Source organism: Microcebus murinus, chromosome 4, assembly GCF_040939455.1.
Source record: "Microcebus murinus isolate Inina chromosome 4, M.murinus_Inina_mat1.0, whole genome shotgun sequence".
Taxonomy (NCBI): Eukaryota; Metazoa; Chordata; class Mammalia; order Primates; family Cheirogaleidae; genus Microcebus; species Microcebus murinus.
The window spans coordinates 110,617,252-110,634,096 of NC_134107.1; the positions used below are offsets into that span (position 1 = coordinate 110,617,252).

Sequence of the window (16,845 nt, forward strand, 5' to 3'; positions counted from 1 at the left end):
CTGCTCCCTACACCCTGCTCCCTGCTTTCTCATGGCACTCAGGGCTCACAGTCCACAGGGGCTTCACTGTAGTTTCTTCCCTTTCTTCCAATGGGCTCATCATTATTTGTGATACTTAATAAGATCGAAATTTGGCCCTGAAAGTGAGTCACCAAACAGGCCATTATAATTTGTATTGATTTAGATGAAGATTTTTTTTTAAGGTAGAAAACTGCACATAGAGAGGTGGGGGCCTGGCACATTCTTTCTTGCTCTTGATAGTGGCCCTTGTTCGGGAAGCGCCAAGGAACACCCAGCCCTGCCTTTGAGAAAGGGGCCGACCTCTGGACACACGGCGGGTGGTTTTCTGTCATTCTCTTGAGAGTCCCTGAATATGAACTCCACACAGCCCCCTGCCCAGCTGTCACCCAAGAAAGCAGTAGGTTCCCAAACCCAGTCGTGTCTCCACCCTTCTCTCTCCCTGGGGGACGGGGAGTGCGGTCCTGCGGCCAGAGGGGCTGGCTTGAGTGGGAATTGGAGTGTTGATGCCACTGACTTTAGGGCACGACAGGAGCTATGGGCAAGGAACAAGACGCTAGAAAACATGTTGATAGAAATAAAAGATGTACCGAAGGAAGGAGAAAGAGTGAGAGAATGAAACCGAGCTCCCAGGAGGGCTGGGAGAATGGGCCTCTTGCAAGCGTGGTGCCACCAGGGCGCAGCTGGGGAAGGCCTTGTGGATCCCCTGAGTCCCACCTGAGTCCCACCTGCAGGCATCCTGGCCTGCTGATGGCAGGAGCTGCAGACCTGCCCTCCAGCACTGGGTAGGGTGAGGGCTGCGCCCTGGGTCCCAACCACCCCAGGGCTCCCCCAGCCTGGAGCCCCTGGACAGGGGAGGGGCCCATGGCTCTGCCTCTGCTGCCAGAGGACCCCCCCCCCCCAGCAAGCAGAGCTGCCGTTTAGGAGTGAGGTTTTGGTACACCAGTAAGGCTTTGTGTGCACCAAGCTCTTGTGACAAAGTAACCTAGAGGGCGGTGCTTCCGGGACCTGGGAGCCACTGCTAGGGGAGGGAGGCACCAGGTTCAGCAAGGTCCCAAGGAGGGCCTGAAGGAGTGGGCCAGTGGTATGAGGATGGAGTGGGGGAGTTTGTTGAGTCCCCTTTCAGTGACAAGTGCTTTTTATGTGTATTTTTCTATCCCAGCTTTATTGAGATGTAATTCCCATGTGATCCACCCATTGGAAATGCACAGTCAGTGCTTTTCCACAGAGTTGCACCACCATCCCTGCAATTAATATTAGAACATTTCATCACCCCCAAAGAACCTGGTACCACTGGCACTCATTCCCCATCTGCCTCTTCCTCCAGCCCCTGGCGACCAGCAGCCCGAGTCTCCTGTCTAGATCCGCCTACTCTAAACACCTCCCAACCACGGTGCCTGCCTCTTCCGCTCACGTAAGTGTTCGAGGTGCAGCTGTGCTGTAGTAGTTCACTCCTTCTTAGAGCTCAATAATATTCCACTGCACAAAGATGGCACATTTTATTTATTGATTCATCAGTTGGTAGGTGCATGGGTTTTATTTTTCCTTTTTTTTTGGCTTATGATGAACCGTGCTGCCATAAACATGTGGACATGCGTACTTTTTATTTAATCCCCATACCAAATATAGTTTATTATAGTCACCAGTTTATCATGAAAAACTGCAGCTTGAAGAGGGTAAGTAATGTCCCTGAGACTGGAAAGCTTCCTTCAACCTGATTTGATTATGATAGAAGGACAAGCAAGAGGAAATGAGCAGAATTTAATTTCACCTTTCCAGGTTGTTATACAACCACTGGGTAAGAAGAAACGAGGAAGGAATGAGAGCAAGTGCGTCAGCAGGTGCGCCACAGGCTCCGCTGGCCTCTCGGGAGGGGTCTCAGCAACGGCCTCGGCCTCGTGCTGGCCCTGCGCTGGCCGGGCTCTCGGGTCTGGGGGCTGTCCCCTTCCTGCTCACCCTCTCGTTTCAGGGGCAGAAACGTGGGAATTGGACCAGAGCCGCTCGAGACGATTGCTGGAGTGGCCTGTCAGCCTCAGGAGGACATGTCCCCGTTCTGAGAGGGCTCCCTGGGTGGGCTCTGCCTGGTGGCAAGGAGGGGAGTATGCCAAGTGCCAGCAAGAAGAGCCTGGAAGAGGGGACTCCAGCCTGTGCCCAAGGGCGGCTCTATGGTGCGGAACCAAGGGTCACCGAGGCTGCTGGCTCTGCTCCCTTCTGGCTGCAGGGCTTTCCCAGAAAGCACCTGGGCATGGGAGCGCGGGTGACAACGTGCCGCCCCATTAATGTAGCTCCTGTGGGCTGGCAGAGCCCAGCCAAAACTGGTAATCATTGACCCCCAAAGGCTCCCTGGTGCATAGCAACGGAGTCAACAGGAAAGCTGGCTTTCCACTAAGCCTCCACCCTGAAGCCTCGCCCTCTCATCTCCTTTCTGGAAGGATGCTGTTGAGCCTGGACATTGGTGCAGACAAGCCCAGGACTGGCAGCCTCACAGACAAGGCCACAATGGGATCCTTTTATTCAGGGTGTGGCGGGAGCTTGAGAGAGCAATGAGAGTTGCAGGTGGCATTTCTGAAGGTGTAAATAGCTCGATTGCTTCTACGTCCAGATACTGTCTAAGCCCTGTCTGCCCATCTGTAAGATAGGCGTAAATGTCCCCACATTTCAGGCGAGGAGATTGGCACACTGAGAGGTCATGTAGTGCCCAGTGTTGGAGCTAGTAAGGGACTTCAGATTCAAACCCGCAAACCCACTTCCTAAATCCTGCCCAGTCAGCCAGTTGACAGGGCTGGGACAGGGAAACCAACTATGACCTCCAACCCTGGTGCCTGATGCCAGTGCCTTCCACTTTGCACACCTGTCGGAGCCGGGTGACCCTGAGATGTGGCTCTGCCTGCAGGTGCAGCTTCACCAATGCCTGTACTCAAGGCCTTAGCTGAATTGTCCTGTTTTATAAATTGTTGATATTGGGAATTCTTTATGTTTCCTTTAAAGCAGAGTGCACTTTCTTGTGGCAGACACTCAAGAGTATGCTCGGGCTTCCCATCCACATGGAATTCATTCCTTTTTGGGCTGGGAAGGCTGAGTTGATGCAATACCAACCCAAACCACAGATACTGGCAAGGGTCACACTGATACCAAGATCTCTGCACACACAATACACACAACTCTATAAACACAGAAATCCCTGCATTAAACTCCATTGCTATTTGAGGCGGGTGGCCCAATCTGCGAGATTTAAGAAGAGTTCATTAGAGATGTGTCCAGTTTTCAGAACAACCATTCCCTCAGCTCACACACTTTTGCAAGACAAACAAATGGGAGGATGATCATTTGATTTGCAAAAATTATTCTTCACTTTATAAAACAATCCACCATAGGATTCCTTTAAATATCAATGTCCTAATGCATAGGTGGCATGACCCACAATACACAATTTCTCTTCACACACATCTTTTTTTTTTTATTTTATTTTATTTTATTTTATTTTTTTTTGAGACAGAGTCTCGCTTTGTTGTCCAGGCTAGAGTGAGTGCCGTGGCGTCAGCCTAGCTCACAGCAACCTCACACTCCTGGGCTCGAGCGATCCTCCTGCCTCAGCCTCCCGAGTAGCTGGGACTACAGGCATGCGCCACCATGCCCGGCTAATTTTTTTTTTTTATATACATATCAGTTGGCCAATTAATTTCTTTCTATTTATAGTAGAGACGGGGTCTCGCTCTTGCTCAGGCTGGTTTTGAACTCCTGACCTTGAGCAATCCGCCCGCCTCGGCCTCCCAGAGAGCTAGGATTACAGGCGTGAGCCACCGCGCCCGGCCACACACATCTTTTGAGAACAGAAATTGGTTTCAATATGAGATTATATATCTAGACATGTATGATATTTTCAACATAATGACATTCTCTTTAATAGTAATGAGAATAAAAAGACCATGAGACTTTGGTTTGTTGTGTAACTTAATTTTTAATCCTAAATTCATTGGAACCTGGAATTTCCTAGTTTGGATCATCTGGAAGGTCTTGACTGAGTGCACGGTAGAGGCCCAAGAACTTCGGTCAAAGTCAAGTCTGCCAGAAGCCAAACTGACCCCTCCAGCCTTCCCTATGTGGAGGGTTCTATCTGTTCCTGCTCCAAACTGGTTGGAACTTCACCCAGGGTTCTGCAGGGGCCTGCCCTGTCTCTGCAAACAGCGATCATGTTTGCTGTGTTTTCCTAGGTACCTTTTCTCCCGTGCCTTCATCCCTGTCCTGGGTCCTAACAAAGACAACGTGACAAATTCCGAGCCCAGCTGCTGGAATTCCAAAGCCAGCAGCTGCTGTTGACGGCTACAAGGTTCAGTCTTACACGAGGCTTTGAGAATCGCTCGGGCACCTCTTCAGGCAGAGGTGAGTGGCTCGATTTTCACCTTGTCTTCTAAGCCAGCCCTTGCATGCCAGGGGCTGCAGGAGAGCGGGTCAGGCTAGCTCAGGAGGAGCCCCCAGGGCAAGCCCTGTGTGACCCTGGCGTCTGCCTCCTCCAGGCTGCTTGAAGGTGGAGCCCCACCAGGAGGGGGTGTCAGGCTGGTGTCACCTCTCCACAGCCCCTTTGAAAATGGGCACTTTGAGTTGTTCACACCTTCCTGTATCTGGCTGTTTCCTTGACAACTATTTATTGAGCCTGCTGTTAGCCTGGGCCTGCACAGGGGACATGGGCGAGAAGAAGACAGTGGGGTCATGGCCTTCAGGCCAGCACAAAAGGGAATGTGTAAGTGGAATTTACTGTTCATGCCAGTAATAAAAAGTAAAGAGCACAATTAAATATGGTAAAGAGGAAATCTGATTTAAATGGGGAGGAAGTAGTCAGGAAACTCTTCTTTCTTTGAAAAACTGACATTTAATATTTTTTCTGAGGAATGACATTTAAGTTGAGGCCAAGAAGTCAGCTGGGTGGTGGGTGGGGCGGGGAAAGCAGAGTGCCAGGTGTCCCCTGCAGAGAAGACAGTGCTTGGGGGAGGCCCAGAGAGGTTAGAGAGGTTAAGGATTTGCCCACGCATCCATGGCTGGCAGGAGGCAGGGTCCTCCAACGTGCGTCTGCTTGCTTTGGTGTCCCAGCTGGCTGCCCGAGTATGACCTTGGCACTGACTCCAAGGCCAGGTGCTTTGCCCCTGCTAGACAGCGCATGCGCCGGGCCGGCTCGCCTCCACTGGCAGGTCCCTTGTCCACCAGGGTGGGGCCAGCACCCCTCTGTCCACGTGAACCACGGCCACCACACCAACCTTCTGGCTGTGGAGACGCGACATGTGCTTCCCCCACCCCAGAGGTCAGCAGGTGTCTCCAGATGGAAGACTTCACTGCCACAACTTCAGGCCATTGCTCACAACCTGCTAAGCCGGGACAATCTGTAGATGCTTCCAGAGGAAGCACGGCGGCTTCAGCTGCTGCCACAGTCGCCTCTTAATTCTGTGGACATCACGACCACTTCCGAACCTCCCTTGCACGGCAACTCCCTGCTCCCAACATCAGGGCCCGTGGCCTTCTCCTCCACACCACCCTCGGGTCCGCCTTCCACGAACCCCCAACAGACTCCTCTCCTCCTCTTCAGGGCTTTTGCGCATGCTCTTCCCTGTCCCTGGAAACCTGTCCCCTCCCTATCCTTTTAGGCTCACTGTCTAACAAGGTTTAGACTCTTGCTAGCTCTCCCTCTGGTGTGACTGCTTACACGGAGCACAGAAATGTGTGGAAAGCCACCACTCCCGGCACAGTGAGCAGGTGCTGAATACATGTGTGCTTTCCATCTACATTGTTTAGCAGCTATTTTGAGTTTGCCTTAGGGCTTAAAAGCAAAGATTTCTCAAGTCTGACAGATTAGATTCTTCATATCTTTGCTTTTTTGGCTTTCTGCTTTGTGACCTTGGGCAAGTTGCTTCACTTCTCTGAGCTTCAGTTCCCTGCTGCTAGAGTTACTGTGAACGTAAATATGAGAGCCTGTGTGAGAGATTTTGCATCCGCCTGGGCCTGCTGTAGGCCTTGGGGGCCCAGGGTGTCACTACTCCAGAGGGAACGTTCTCACATGCTCCACACTGTGTGCAGCCGCGAGTCCCCTGGAACCGGCAGGGCACCTTAACCGCCATTCCACACTCCGGAGACTTCTCAGTCCTGGGCTTTCTCTTCATTCCTTTTCTGCTTTCACCTCCTTTTTAACCTTGGTTTACCCTGTTGACTTGACTCGACCCACTTACACCCCATTAAGCAAAGCTTTCCCTAGGTAAAGTGCAGTGCTCTTTGAAGTTTAGAAGGGAATAATTCCTAGAAAAACCTCTGGAAGAGGAGCCAAGCAGCTCCACCTGTGTGGTTGTGAGTGCTCTTGTTCCCAGGCTCTGTCACGCCCTTGTCACCATCCCTCACAGCCCCCAGGGATGTGCTGCTTTCGCAAACTCTGAACAAGGCAGAGGCAAAGTGCCCCCTTTTGGCCCTTCTTTGCATAGCTGAGACATGCTGGCATCTCCAAAGTGCCTCAAGAAACAATTACGAAGAACACTAGGAAACAACATTGAAATATTGGGGAAAGGAGTAAGTGTTGAGCTTCCAGATGTGGGTGGGTTTCTGATTCCACAGCAAACGCTCGCTGCCCCCAAAGACTGGTCAGACCTTGTGCACCCGGCCTGGGTGTGGCTCCCCTGGCCCCGGCTGGCCGTGGTGGCTGGGACATCATGCTCCCAGCACTTCCCACTGAGACCCAGCTGAGGTGCCACCGAGAGGCACAGGCTTTTGTGGGGAGAGTATAATTTTCTTAGGCCCTAGGAAACAAGTTAGCTAGATAGAATTTAAAACCTGAACTTGAAGATTTTAACTCCCTTTACTAGCTTTTTGTAGTTTTTTTTAAATTTGGTTATTTCCTTGATTCTTCATTCCTCATTCAAAGGCAAACATATGTACAAAGTGTACACATGCATGTGTGACTTCTGGAAGCCAGAGAATGGAATTGGTTTTTACCAAGTGGCTTGTAAAAAGGCTTTTATTACCTCTTAGTTACACCTCTTATTCCGTAAGCTTTTATGGCCTTTCGTGGCATCAGTGCCCTGCAGCCAAAAAGCATGAGGAGCACATCTGTGTGTGAGCAAGCTGGGCTTTTCGCAGCTGGGGAGAACAAGCACCAGGAGCAGCCGTGGGGTCTCACCGAGAGGGTGCTAGAAAGACTTGTGCTCCAGGTGATGTGGGGAAGGTTTAAGGAAGCAAAACTTTGCTCTGGATTAGGTGTGTCAGGAAATGTGGGTAATTCTATGATTGACTATGTTGATAAACCTTATTATCTAGGAGAGAAGACTGGAGCGAGGCTGTGACGGACGGGGAGAGAAGCAGCAGTCACTGGGGTGCCCGGGATGGGGTATTTGGCCATTTGTGGTCTGGACAGTGCTCATGTTGTTGGTGTTCAGACATGATTGCAGAGTGGCCTTGTTTTCATTCTGACCCATCCTGATCAGAGTGGTCTTGTCTGATGTTGGCGTTCTGTGACATTGTTTGTGCTCAACAGAACAGCAAGACCTAGTTGCAAGTACCAGGCAGCCCCCAGTAACACCAAGACTTTGCTAATAGTACCAGCCAGCTCCCAGGTGCCAAGGGCTGCTTTCTTCTAGCTCCAATCCTTGCTACTGTCGATGGTAAAAGAAGGGGGGTCATGCCTGGGTACCATGCCTCTGTTCAGCCTTGCCAAGGACAGTTCTCTCCCTCTGTCCTGTTCCCATCTCTCCAAGACAAAGCATCTGTCCTGATTATAGACAAAGCTTCCTAACATTTGTTTACATTTCCCAGGTCTTCTGTTCCACGATGGAGGATGGGCTCTGCAGCCAGCGCTGTTCACAGACAAGCTGTGCTGTCAGAACCTGTCACCCTCTCCTGGAAGCCTCGGCTGTGGGCTCCCTTGGCTATAGTCTCCAGTGCAGCCCACCTGACTCTGCCTGGTTAAACTGCTGCACTAGTTTAAATTTGTGAACCAATAACAATTGCTGCTATTTATTGCATAATTGCTATATTTTAGGAACTTTAAATATGGTCATGCATTTAAATCATATAACAACCTTTGAAAGTATATTATTGCAGTATATTATTATCCATTTGACAGGTGAGGAAACTGTGGCTGAGAAAGGCTAAGTAGTTTGCTCAGGTCACCTAAGTGTTGAGTGGCAGAGCTGGGGTTCAAATCCCAAGCTAGAGCCCCTTCCACTCTGCCACACTGCCTCTGGCTGTTACCTGTTCTGGGAACATTCGTGGCCCACATCTCCTGTCTTTTCTTGATCCCCCATGCTTAACACCCCAATGGAGGAAAGATATTGGAGAAATAACACCAGGTTATTCAGAAAATGCTACTCTGACCAACTGGCCCCAGAGATGCCTACGGAACACAGTGTCCCCTGAGAGCACCAGCATCATCAGACCTGTGATTCCCGGTGCTTGCTCCCACGCTCTCATCTCTGGAAAGGGCGAGGAACCCGGGAAGGCCTGTGCTGATTTGCCCCAGACACACGCACACTCCTGGCTTCACAGCAGAGAAGACTTGGGAGTATGCTCGCCCCAAGGAGAGGCAGGATATGCCTGAAGCGCATTCCTAAGTCTAGCCTGGAAGAGTCCTGGGCTCAGATGCCCATGCGGCCAGGAAAGATGGTTTCTGCCACCTTTGCCAAGTTCTGTCTAAAAAGAGCCCATGTGGACCCCACATGAGCTGCCTGGTAGCACTAAAGATTGAGATAACCTCCCTGGCTTTACCAATCAAAAGGGAAACACCACCTTCTGTCCACTAGAGGTTCTGGATTGATGGGAGTAATCCAGGGAGCTAGGCGACTTGATGCTTCTCCAGGCTCTGAACTTTTGCAAATCTTGCTAGGTGGCTCTTTTCTAATAGCTTTGAGGATTTTCATAGACAGCAGGAATCCCTCTGCCGCAGCAGTTAGATGCGTTTGATTTAGCTCCTTAGCAAAGGTGTGCTGAAGAGCCTACGCCTGACACCCAGCCTGTTGGGTCTCCTCTTTGGTGGCTGCCTTAACACTCTCTCCTCAATCCTTTCAGGGCAGCAAACCTGCTGCCTGACAATTTTTGAATTATTTACCTGTGAACAACTTGAGAACAGGGTCTGTTACCTTGTTTGTTTCCTAATATATCACCTGGCACATAATAGGTGCTCAATAAACAGAGTGTTTGTCCAAATATATTGATTACGAAGGCAGAGGCTGTGCTTCATAATCCCATTCAAAGCATCACTAAGGAAGGTCCTCAAGAAATGTCTGTTGATTCAGTTGACAACTGATCTGAAACAAAGCAGTACATTTTCATACAATCCTTAATTTCTTCCCTACCACAGTTGCAAAGAACTGGGAAAAATAATCTGATTTCTGCTCATAGTTCCTACCTCTCACATGAATTCTTACACTCGATCTTAGCCAAAAGGTTGAAAGCGATACATGAATTCTTGACTCTCAGAAATGTCCTGAAGTTAACAAAGGTTGTGTGTAAGCCGTGAGAGGGCTAGCTAAAAGGCAGACCGTCATGCGTCATCCGTCTCTGTGGAGAAGCTGTCGGAGAGTGGCGGTGACGGCCCCGCCTGTCGCCCTCCCTCTTACAGAGCGGCTTTTTGTGCTCCGGGCACCGCGGGTGGGAAGCAGGCATGTGCCAAGGGCTGTAAGAAATCCCGATTCAAGATGACCCTGCTCAGGTTCTTGAGAGACCTGTGAAGTACCTGCAAAAGCACAGCCCCCATACTTGGGCTCCTCACATATTGGCACAAGCACAACCTTTTGGGTGAGGTGGGCGTTGCATACAAATGAGCATGCATTTTCATGGAGAAGAGGAGATCCAGGAGGAAAATATGTCCATTTTCAGGAAGTTGAAGAGCTGTGAAGCGGAACAGACTTCGGACTTGTCTAGAATTATAACGAGCTGTCTCTGAAGCATAGCTAGATGACGTTGTTTATAGCAGTTTCTCCTTCCGGTCTACGACAAAACTATCTCCAGGGGTGCCGGGCACTGAGCGATTTGACCCTTGTTGCCGCGACTGCAGACAGGGGCGGCTCCTCTACAGTATCCCTGTTAGAGCGAGAGCCACCGGCTACTAAGCAACATAAGTGACAGCAAACTCATTGCTTTCGTATATGCATTGATTAATTTATCATCATTCAACAGATACTTATAGAGTTCCTACTATGTGTGACTCTAACTCATTTTCAGGCCTTGGGCCCTCAAAATAGGTGCTCCCCTGAGTGCTCCCATGGCACACATCCCTCTGCACTTGACCGTTTATTGCCTTGTTTGCACTCCCCTCGCTGGGGGCTGCACAGTGGCGGGGCTGTGTCTGTTTGGCCAGCGATTGCTTCTCTCATGTTCTGCACAACCTCCGGCAAGGGTAATGCTATCGGCACGCCGTTACTGATTAATGATAGGCTAGTAAGTTAATTTATACATAAATGCAGTGAGTTTTCTGTCAGTTGAAGTGTGTTTGCAGAGGGTGGATCCCCACTAATAAGGATCTTTTTAAAATTTATCCCTTTTGGCACTCTACGGACCACAGCTTACCTTGCGATTGCAGATGCCTTAGCCCACTGCCCCGTTAGACTGTGCCCTTGAGAACAGAGGGGTTCTACTTGCCTTTGAAATCCCACAGCATAAGCAGGAAATCAATGCCTGGGAAATGTACAAAGATCTATTTTCCGAGAATGGGTTTACAGAACAAGAATGCTGCTGGAGCACTAAAGCAAAAGGGACAGTAATGCAATGCATTACTGGCTTTGCCAGGCCACTAAGAATACCTGGTAAACATTAGCTAAGGTGTAGCCCTTTGCTTGCCATTAAGATTTACTGATTTCAGTAGAAAGGAACCTAAAATCTAGCATGTTACATAACTCAGACACGGGGGACAGTCTCTAATCACCTAATAGTTCATAAAATACACATTGCCTTTGTTTGTGGTTAGTTTAAATGCCATTGTCTGCAAAGTAGGATCTGTGCAATAATAGGTCTGCTGTGTGAATGATGGGTTTGGTTAGTGGATGAATTTATCTTGTGTCCTTGCATTCTCTAAGAATAATTCTTCTCACTCTGAACAAATAAATCAACAGCATTGGCTAACCTGGTACATGTAAAAAGCACCTTCAGTAAATGCTAGCCTCTCCAGAATAAATCCAACAATAAAGGCTTCTTTTAAATCTCAGTTGCTTACATAACAGTGACTGTTGTATAGAGAGATTAACATGGTATCTTGTTTCTTCCTGGTGTGGTGTTACTTTCATCTTGCAAATATGTACTTGTCCATGCCTGTGTATCCACCGGTGCCTTTTGAACACTTGGAAAACTCAGCGTCTCAGAGAGCAGGCCAGGAGGTGGATGATAACTCATTGTTTCTGGCCAGAAGTTATTGGGCATGACTTTTAGGAGAAACAGCAAGAGAGCAATGGGGCGTGGCAAAGGAGGGGAGAGGAATGCCGGCACCCAGTCCACGCCTGCTGCCCAGGGACCTTAGCTGGTGGTTTGTCATGTCTTAGCATGACGGTATTCAAGCCATGTGAGGATGGAAAAAAAAATGCCCAGCTTGGGGCTTGGTCTAAGAACAACCAATAGCTTTGGTTTAAACCACACGGCTCCACCATCAAATTAAGTATTTTCAAGCTAATACAAATTATCATCAGTCCATTGACTGATGACTGAAATAAATGAGGCTGAGTCTAAAAGAAATCAACCTGCACACAGCAGCCAACTCCCAGCACCACCTCCTTACTTTTTCCAGCCATGGGCACTTCTGGTCAGAGCGTGTCCAGGATGCTGGTGAGTCCAGACTGGGAAAAGCGTCATAAGCCGGTTGCTTTTGCTTCCCTCTGTGTTAGGCCAGGCAGATTGTTTCCTTAATGGGGTCATGGAAACCCAAACGTATCCAAGAGCTAAATCAGGGGTACCTTCCACCCTGCAGAAATATTCTTTACCTTCAAAAGGGACAGGAATTCAAGGGACGCTAGAGAAGAAGGGTGGTGGGGAAAAATAACTCAGATGTTGTGTGTTAGGAACCAGCTCTGGAATTATAGTGTATGTCAAAGAGAATGTGGATTCAATTGATGGATGTTGGTTTTAGAATTTCTTATTTGAGGTGATATTCACTCTCTGTAGAGCTCTGTAAACAGTATGAGCTTCCATGCACCCGAGACAGGGTCAGTCCCACGGGTGTTGGCCAGGGTAGAGGGTGTGTGTGCAAGAAAAGGGGAGCAAAGTGGAGGGAGGAAAATCACTTCCCCCTCAGTGTGCCTCGCGTGGGACCATCCCCTCATCCTCCTTGGGGACTTGAGGTCAACGAGGGTTGGGTGGGTTGAGGGCAGGGCCCCCTGCGTGTGTGTGCTGCTGTTTGTTCTCTTGGTAGTACTTTCTTTTTTTGTATCTGTAGAACCTGTCCTCACCATCTCAAATCAGCACAGCTGTGGTTCTCACTTTACCACTTCCACTCGGTGTTGGCTTTGCTTGTTTTCACCCAGGTTAAGGCCATGAACAAGATGCTGTAGAAGATCTCTTTTGTTTAAAGTTTATCACTAAGTTGGTTTCGCTTCCTGATTTTCATGAATAAACATATTGTTGAAGGGGGATTTTGAAATCTATTTTAAAAACATATTTGCATTTAATGAAAAATACCACAAAGACATTGCTAACCGTAGGCGGGCACACCTTGATTTTCTTGGGCATAGGGGACGAGGTGGTCTGGTGTTTGTGACCCCTTCGTGCCACCATTGTTGGCTGTTTAGGGAAAAGTCCCTTTTCTATTTTGCTGTAAAATGGAAGTCACAATAGTGTCATCTATAAGGAACCATTGAGCAGACAGGATTTTGAAGAGCTTAAATCATTCACTCAATTATTTCATTGATGTTGATTGAATAAGTGGTAAGCGCCCATAGACTGTGCTAGCAGCTGTGATATAGGAGTGAATAAAATATAGTTCTACCTTTATGGAGGACTGCTTAAGTCAGTGCTCCCCAGGCCTTCGGCTTTGAGCAGGGAAGGAAGTGTGAGACGTTGATGGAGACCCTCATACTATTCCTTTTAGGACTCTTGGCCAACCGTAGAGAGAGAACACGAACAGGCTTGTAGATCCACTGAGAAAGCTTCTGAGATCATCTGGCAGGATCTGAGCTCTATCCAAATAGTTCTGAGCATTAAAAACATAAATAAATTTGACCAATGCCTATCATAAAATATTTTAGGAAAATTTAACTTTAGAATATAAAATTTGGTAATGAGACACAGTGTGGTAGAAGTTCCTCTAGACTGGAGACAGGAGCCTTATGTTCTAGTTGTCATCCTGCCACTGGTTAGGCACAGGACTTTGGACAAGTCATTTAAATTTTCTGAGTCTCAGTTCCCTCATTTGGTAAATGAGAGCATTGAATCATATTAGGCTTTCTCTAGCTATATGAGTACCAACAGCAGCAGACAAGATGATTTAGGTAGTATATCAATGATTGGTTTTCAGTTATTTATTTTATTTTATTTTATTTTTGAGACAGTGTCTCACTTTGCCCAGGCTAGAGTGAGTGCCATGGCATCAGCCTAGCTCACAGCAACCTCAAACTCCTGGGTTCAAGTGATCCTACTGCCTCAGCCTCCCGAGTAGCTGGGACTACAGGCATGCGCCACCATGCCCGGCTAGTTTTTTCTATATATATATTAGTTGGCCAATTAATTTCTTTCTATTTATAGTAGAGACGGGGTCTCGCTCTTGCTCAGGCTGGTTTCGAACTCCTGACCTTGAGCAATCCGCCCCCCTCGGCCTCCCAGAGTGCTAGGATTACAGGCGTGAGCCACCGCGCCCGGCCAGTTATTTATTTTTATATACCTCAAAAAACATAATGCTTCAAGCTTCTGACATCACAGAAATGATTGCTTAGCATAAGGCTAAATTTATTAAAGAAAAAAGGGAAGGCAATTTAAAGAATATTACCAAATAAAAGTACAGGTCATAATTAATTATTATCATGGACATTTTTAAGGTTGTATGTGATTAATTGAGGTCAGGAAACCCCTGAATATATGATCTCTTAGTTTTCTTCCATTTCTGTCTCTCTGTAATGATTTTGCCTTTTTATATTTGAGTAATATGGTCTTCCATGGAAAGTTTCTACTGGAAATAGTATCGTGGTGTCCAAAATAAACTTGTCAGCCTGCCCAAATGCTCAGTAAGCCAGATAGTTTTGAATGATCTTTTTACATGTAGTTAGGTCTTTATGTGAGTCACCTAACTCATTACTGCTATAAACATAATCTTTTTTCGATTTTCTTTGATGTGTTTTCAGATCAGGGTTTTGACAGAAAGGATGTTCAAACATCTTCGGAAATGGTTTGTCACTCGATTTGGGGGGCATTCCCGGCAAAGAGCCAGGCTAGTCTCCAAAGATGGAAGGTGCAACATAGAGTTCGGCAATGTGGAGGCACAGTCAAGATTTATATTCTTTGTGGACATCTGGACGACTGTGCTTGACCTCAAATGGAGGTACAAAATGACCATCTTTATCACAGCTTTCTTGGGGAGTTGGTTTCTCTTCGGTCTCCTGTGGTACGTGGTAGCCTACATTCACAAAGACCTCCCCGAGTTCCATCCTTCCGCCAATCACACGCCGTGTGTGGATAACATCAATGGCTTGACCTCAGCTTTTCTGTTTTCTCTGGAAACTCAGGTGACCATCGGATATGGATTCAGGTGTGTGACAGAACAGTGTGCCACCGCCATTTTTCTGCTTATCTTCCAGTCTATCCTTGGCGTCATCATCAATTCTTTCATGTGTGGTGCCATCTTAGCCAAGATCTCCAGGCCCAAAAAACGTGCCAAGACCATCACGTTCAGCAAGAACGCAGTGATCAGCAAGCGAGCCGGGAAGCTTTGTCTCCTGATCCGAGTGGCCAATCTAAGGAAGAGCCTTCTTATTGGCAGTCACATATATGGGAAGCTTCTGAAGACCACAGTCACTCCCGAAGGAGAGACCATTATTTTGGATCAGATCAATATCAACTTTGTGGTTGATGCTGGGAATGAAAATTTATTCTTCATCTCTCCACTGACAATTTACCATGTCATTGATCACCACAGCCCCTTCTTCCACATGGCAGCAGAAAACCTTCTCCAGCAGGACTTTGAATTAGTGGTGTTTTTAGACGGCACAGTGGAATCCACCAGTGCTACCTGCCAAGTCCGGACATCCTATGTCCCAGAGGAGGTGCTTTGGGGCTACCGCTTTGCTCCCATAGTATCCAAGACCAAGGAAGGGAAATACCGAGTGGATTTCCACAACTTCAGCAAGACAGTGGAGGTGGAGACCCCACACTGTGCCATGTGCCTTTATAATGAGAAAGATGCCAGAGCCCGGATGAAGAGAGGCTATGACAACCCCAACTTCATCTTGTCAGAAATGAACGAAACAGATGACACCAAAATGTAACAGTGGCTTTTCAGCCCAAGTAAAGCAAAGTCTCTGAGGCGTGACTAGAGGCATTATGAAACAACTGACAGTTTGGAGGTATGAAAGTAGAGTGAGACCTTTCAAAGTCTGCCAGCACCAAGACCTCTGAGCCCCGTTGCCATGACCCTACAGGACACATAGCTCCACAGGGCTCCTGTATGGGGACACGCAATGCATTTGTAGAATGGAAGCCAAAGAAGCTCACTTGGAATCCCAAGTACGATTATTTGAGATCACTCAATGTTTGTAGGAACAGACAAAATCATGAAAAGTCTCATGGACAAGCCAAACAAGATATTTTTAAAAGTCTCCTTAGAGAAGTTATGAGCCTCAGATAGGATCAAGGAATAATGATATTATCATTTTGATTCTATTGATAAGAAAGATTCCACTTTTATTTTAATTCTGACTTTTATCAATGAAAAATGTGTCTCCTGAGTTAGGGGAGATGAACTAACCTATCAATGACAATAAGAAAAGACTGTTACACAAAGAACAGTTTGAGTCTCTAACCTCATGTAGAACAGGTAGAGACTAAATCCACACTCTAGAATCTTGATGAACACCTTCTGCCAGACAGAGTGCTCGAGTTGAAAGTGGTGGTGATATTTCTTTTCATCTGTACTGAATGGGTTAAGGGGCTATAAATCTGTTAAAAGGTTATTTCCTGCTTTTCCAAGAGGGCAATGAGGAATTTGAAGGTGCAGAATCAGTTTAGAAAGAGACATACTGCTAATGTTTCTGAGAAGAAAAAATTTGTTGTGTTTCCCTGCCTAGGGTTTATACTGAAACGCTAGGTCTAAAGGAAAAGTGAGAAGGAGAAAGAAATGGGTGTGGCCCACAGGCAGGACATTGCTGAGCTTTTCTTTCACTGACAGTGAACACCTCATCTTCCTAAAAGGGAGCGATTGGCCTTTAGGGGAAGGTTTTACTGTGAATGTCTTGTTCAGTTCCCCACCTGCATTATTATGAATGTATCTTAGAAAAAATCGTACTTAAAGCTGCTTAGAAATCAAAACGTTTTCAGTGTGTTAATTAATATATTAAATTTCTGAAGCTGTGCACACATTACTCAGAAGTGTCAATCATTGCGCACTAATTGAGACAGGCCAGCTAGTGAAAATCCTCTTGCTGAGGGTGAACTTTCTCCTGGAAGGGTGGGACAGGTGGGGAGGTGGCACACAGGACACGTTGGCTGTCTGGCTCCCCAGGAGGAGATGCCGTTGGCTGCAGACACATCCCTTCCTGTACCGCTCCATCCAATCTCTCCGGCGTGAGTCCTGGCACATCGAGGGCCCGCTGCCGGCAGCTGTCCGTCGGGATGGCTTTGTCTTTCCAGGCTTAGGGTTGAGTTTGTACAGACCCATGGGCATACTCTGGTCCT

At 47.7% G+C, this 16,845-nt stretch overlaps 1 protein-coding gene across 2 annotated transcripts in view; it reads left to right on the forward strand.

Annotated features, from left to right (window-relative positions):
* KCNJ1 (potassium inwardly rectifying channel subfamily J member 1) overlaps nucleotides 1–16,525 on the forward strand; it is a 30,255-nt gene extending 13,730 nt beyond the window's left edge. The window contains exons 2-4 of one of the 2 annotated variants that reach the window (XM_012772288.3): nucleotides 1,346–1,432; nucleotides 4,230–4,398; nucleotides 14,301–16,525. In XM_012772288.3, coding sequence (XP_012627742.1) covers nucleotides 14,322–15,440 — 1,119 coding nt within the window. In that variant the 5' untranslated portion in view covers nucleotides 1,346–1,432; nucleotides 4,230–4,398; nucleotides 14,301–14,321 and the 3' untranslated portion in view covers nucleotides 15,441–16,525. Of the gene's footprint in view, nucleotides 1–1,345; nucleotides 1,433–4,229; nucleotides 4,399–6,653; nucleotides 11,797–14,300 lie in introns of those variants that run through there. The other variant, XM_012772287.3, reaches the window with a different exon arrangement.
* Nucleotides 16,526–16,845: the final 320 nt, after the last annotated feature.